This window comes from Mycteria americana, chromosome 23, assembly GCF_035582795.1.
Source record: "Mycteria americana isolate JAX WOST 10 ecotype Jacksonville Zoo and Gardens chromosome 23, USCA_MyAme_1.0, whole genome shotgun sequence".
In the NCBI taxonomy this organism is placed as follows: domain Eukaryota; kingdom Metazoa; phylum Chordata; class Aves; order Ciconiiformes; family Ciconiidae; genus Mycteria; species Mycteria americana.
In genome coordinates this window covers 1,465,658-1,469,996 of record NC_134387.1, presented here as the reverse complement: position 1 = coordinate 1,469,996, position 4,339 = coordinate 1,465,658, and the positions used below count along the sequence as shown (strand labels likewise).

At 63.8% G+C, this 4,339-nt stretch overlaps 1 protein-coding gene across 1 annotated transcript; it reads right to left on the bottom strand.

Moving 5' to 3' along the window:
* Positions 1–1,476: 1,476 nt before the first annotated feature.
* LOC142419974 (E3 ubiquitin-protein ligase PHF7-like) lies at positions 1,477–3,680 on the bottom strand. Its single transcript, XM_075523406.1, has 7 exons — positions 3,647–3,680; positions 3,212–3,303; positions 3,031–3,120; positions 2,628–2,752; positions 2,134–2,400; positions 1,800–1,913; positions 1,477–1,648 (listed from the first exon to the last, which is right to left on the bottom strand). Exons 1-7 carry the CDS (start codon positions 3,678–3,680, stop codon positions 1,477–1,479), a joined length of 894 nt encoding a protein of 297 aa, XP_075379521.1.
* Positions 3,681–4,339: the final 659 nt, after the last annotated feature.

Here is a 4,339-nt window from a genome sequence, read left to right as displayed (position 1 = left end):
GTGGCAGCAGGGACAGCCCCGGGGCCAGGACCCCCAACTCGGTCAGCACAGGGAATGGCCCAAGTCCGGCGGCAGCCTCACCACCAGCTCGGCTGCGCTACTGCCACTCCCTGGTTCGTGCCAGGGCGCTGGGGCCCAGTCAGGGCATCGTGGGCAAGGCTGCCCTCCCTGGGGCAGGGAGCGCCCTGGGGGATGGCAGAGCTGCGCCTGGAGGTGGGGAAGAGCTGTTGCAGGGGAGTGGGGAAGGGGCAGAGACCGCGGGTGCAGACAGGGCTCAGGGGGGTGCGTGTGAACATCTCACCGGGGGAAAGCGCTGCTCCAGAGTGACATTGAACAGCAGCCTCCCGGGGCCAGCAAGGCCTGAAGCACATTACCAAGGTGCTGGGTGGCCAGCCAAGGCCAGCAAGGCCTGAAGCACATGGCCAAGGTGCTGGGTGGCCAGCCAAGGCCAGCAAGGCCTGAAGCACATGGCCAAGGTGCTGGGTGGCTGGCCAAGGCCAGCTCGTAGGGAGGAAGGTCTGGGGAAGGCGCTGCCAACGCTGAGGGTGAAGACAATCCCCAAGACGCTAACAATCCCCTAACGCTGCCCCTTGAGAAAGGCAGAGGAGGATGACTGACAAATGAGTGTGGGATCTCCCCGTGCAGAGGAGATGAGCAGCCAACTTTATTGTGCTGCGGGATGGGGGCCAGCACTTGGGGCTGGTGCGTGACTGGTCAGCAGCGTCTTCCAGGCCGGCTGTATGGCTTTTGCGCCCGACGTTGTAACCGTAAGCAGTGTCGGATCCGGATTGGCCCAATGTGGCTGGAGCGGCTGCTGCTCTCGAGCGCCAGAGCGCCAGGGGACAGCCCCGATGCCACCTGCCTGGTGGAGCTGGAGCTGCTGCTGCTCTCGAGCACCAGAGCGCCAGGGGACAGCCCCGATGCCACCTGCCTGGTGGAGCTGGAGCTGCTGCTCTCGAGCGCCAGCGTGGCAGGGGACAGCCCCGATGCCACCTGCCTGGTGGAGCTGGAGCTGCTGCTCTCGAGCGCCAGAGCGCCAGGGGACAGCCCCGATGCCACCTGCCTGGTGGAGCTGGAGCTGCTCCTCTTGAGTTCCAGAATGCCACGGAACAGCTCCAATGTCATCTGCCAGGCAGTGCTGGAGCTGCTGGGCTCAGCACTTGGGGCTGGCACATGGCTGGTCCCGCAGTGCTTTCCAGGCCGGCTGTATGGCTTTTGCGCCCGCCGCTGTAACCGTGAGCGGTGTCGGATCCGGTCTGGCCCAGGGTGGCTGGAACAGCCGCTTCTCGCAGGCGCTGGGAAGCCTTGGAACAGGCCCAGTGCCACCTGGCTGGCGGTGCTGGGGCTGGCAAGCTCCAATTCATTGTTGCTGGAGGCTGTGAGGGGAGGCAGGAAGGTCAGCAGCACGGCCACCCAACCCCAGGGCAGGAGAGGCCCTCCTGGAGCCAAGCCCACCCTAAGCCCCTGCTACCAGGCCTAGCCTTGCCCCCGGCCCCAGCGCAGTGGCACCCGGGTGCTTTGCCTCTTACCAGTGGCCAGGCCAGCACAGCAGTCGCACTCCCAGGTGGTTGCACTGTTCCTCAAGTAGGAGCAGCGTCGGTGGATGCCTTCGGCAGCGCAGGAGCTGCACAGGAGCAGTTGCCAGGACCTGGGGAAGCAAATAGGTGCTGGTTGTGAGGACAAAGTGATGCAAGCAAGGGATTGCCTGGCAGAACCCTTGTTCTTAGTCCTTCCTCCCCGAGCACGTGGGGAGACAGAGATCCCGTGCAGAGCCCGAGATTGCTGCTCTGGCAACGTACCCCTCTTCCTCCGCCTGCTCCCTGCCTCTTGGACACAGGCACTTGCGGGCATTGCAGAGGATGTGCCTCTGATATACCAGTCCGAAGGCTTGGTTGCTCTCCCACGATGGTTGTCTGCGGGAGAAGGAAGGGAAGGTGTTGAGCCCCTGCTGCCCCAGCATCGGGCAGATGCAGGCCATCCCTGCTCTTCCGTCCCCACCCCGCTTCCAGCTCCTCCGTGAAGCAGAGGACAAGAGTCAGGGGACAGCAAGAAGGCCAGGCCTGCCAGGGCAGTCCCTGGCCTGGCACCACGCTTGTTCCTGATGTCTTGTGAGTTGGGAGGAGAAAAACCAACCTCTTGGAGACTCGAATCCCCATGGTGAGCATTTCCATGACAAACTGATCTTTGTTTTGGCAATGCAAGCAGCGGAAGCAGACGCCAGCGTGGACAGCCTGTTTCTGGATGCATTTCCGGTGGAACCAGGCGTGTTGGCATGCTGGGCACACCATGGTGCGGTAGGACTTTTTGTCCTCCACGAGGTCCAGGCAGATGATGCAGGTGCTGTTCTGCTCTGGACTGGCCTGCACTGCCTGCTCTGGGCGGTGCTCCCAGCAGAAGGACCTGGGGGGCAGATGGAAGGCATGGGTGAGGTGCAGTGAGAAGTGCCGAGTCCTTCCCCGGCGATGGAGAGGAGGGCAGAGGAGGTGTGAAGGAGCCCCAGCCCCTATCCAGGTTCTGGCTCTGGCTGTGGCAGGCTGCTGGGAAGTGTCCCTGTGGGCTCCTGGACCTGCTGGCAGGAGTGGGGTTGGAGACGAGGAGGCTCCTCCGCGAGGGCCAGCAGCCCTTACCTGTACAGGCCAAAGAACTGGGTGACACATTCACCCTCTGAGGCGCAGGGGAGATGGAAGCTGCGGTTGCACCCCTTCTTCCGGCAGGTGATGGTGGCACCTGCCTCGCCGCAAACGAAGCAGCGCTGGAAAGAGCACAGCAGTCCCCTCAGCGGCAGGCTCAGGGCCTGCGTGGCTGGCCCCACACCTCCGGTCAGGGTGCAGGCTGTGGGCACTGCCGGCTCACAGCCTACAGATCCGCCTGGCACACGAGGCTTTTGCCTGTGCCGGAGCCTCTGTGGAGCTGCTGGGAGCAGGTGTTTGTCCCAGAGCTGGTGGAAGGGCTGGGATTTCTTTCTTGGGGTCCAGGAGGAGCTCCCACAAACCCCCTCCTGGTGCAAACCTGCTCTTGCCAGGTCCTCACCTTCTGGGCTGCCTCCTGGATTGCGCGTCTGGTGTCCTCAATGAGAAATCCGTTCCGGCTCTCTTGCGGAAAAAGCCCACTGGCAAGAAACTGCAGAGCGGAGAAGGCCAATGGCTCATTAGGTCGGCAAGGAAGAGACCATCCCTGGCAGAAAGCTGGAGGGAGCCCTGGGAGAACTCACCAGGCAATACGTGTGGGCACAGAGCCCTTTCTTCGCTGTTTTGCACCCACAGATATCCGGGTCAGCCTCTGCCCGGCGACACAGCATGCATGCTGGAGGGGAGAGAGCAAATACCGCTGGGAATGAGCACCTCTGCAGGGCTGGGGGAAGTGTCCCTGTGGGATCGCCCCCAAGGCCCTGCTCTGTCCCTGCCTAGCTGGCTGAAGGGCAGGGCTGGGGCCTGTGGAGAAGAAGGGGGCATGGCAGGCATGGGTGCCCCAACAGGTGCCCACAGCCCAGCCCGGGCCCCGCTTGCTGAGGAGAGGAGGGACCCTGCCCCAGGGCAGCTGGGGAGCTCCTGCCTTCCCCTGCCACCGGTCTTGGCTGCACGCAGACTGCCCTGACAACCCCTCTGCCAGCCATGGGGAGTTGTGGGGAGGGATACTTGGCTCCCACCTTGCTCCCTCGAGTCGGGGTCCTGCTGCTTCATTGCGACTATGGTGCACGTCGACAGCAAGCGCTTGGAGAGCCTCTGCCCCAGCAGCGCCGGGGTTTCTCCTCCAGATGCTCCTCTGCCAACCCTGAGGGAGCAGCGGGACACAGTGAGCTTGCAGCACAGGCCCCAGAGCCCCGAGGTTTCAGGCTCCCCTCCTCCCTCGGCAGCCCCAGGCAAGCCCCTTCCTCCCCTGCCCTCTCCTTACCTCACCAGGTCGCACTGACGTACGGCCAGAACCCAGCAGCCCTTTATCCAGGCCGTGGCGAAGGGTCACAGTGGCCACTGTGACATCGCCACCACCTGTCTGCACGTGCCCCCAGTATGGGCAAGGGCATCTTTGGCTACCTGCCACCCCCTGTGACACGGCCACCTCGGCACCCGAGTCAGGGGGGCGGCTGCTCTTGCACCGTATGGGGCTGCAGTGCTGGCACAGGTCGCCCAGAGAGGCTGTGGAGTCTCCAGCCTTGGAGGCAGGCCCAACCTGGCTGGATAACGGGCCTGGGCAGCCTGCTTCAGGGGGCCTGCTTGAGCAGGCGCTTGGACTAGATGGTCTCCAGAGGTGCCCTCCAACCTCAGCCATTCTGGGATTCCGTGAAAGGCGGCCTTACACGTGTTGACAGAGACCTTATCGATCACAGGCACGCCTAAAGTGG

Bases quoted from the DNA above. Each gene is read 5' to 3' on its own strand.
- LOC142419974 (XM_075523406.1), bottom strand. From the start codon at position 3,680: ATGAAGCAGCAGGACCCCGACTCGAGGGAGCAAG. The intron at 3,304-3,646 runs GTGGGAGCCAAG...TCTCCCCTCCAG, and splicing joins CCCCGACTCGAGGGAGCAAG to CATGCATGCTGTGTCGCCGG. The intron at 1,649-1,799 runs GTACGTTGCCAG...TTGCTTCCCCAG, and splicing joins GAGCAGGCGGAGGAAGAGGG to GTCCTGGCAACTGCTCCTGT.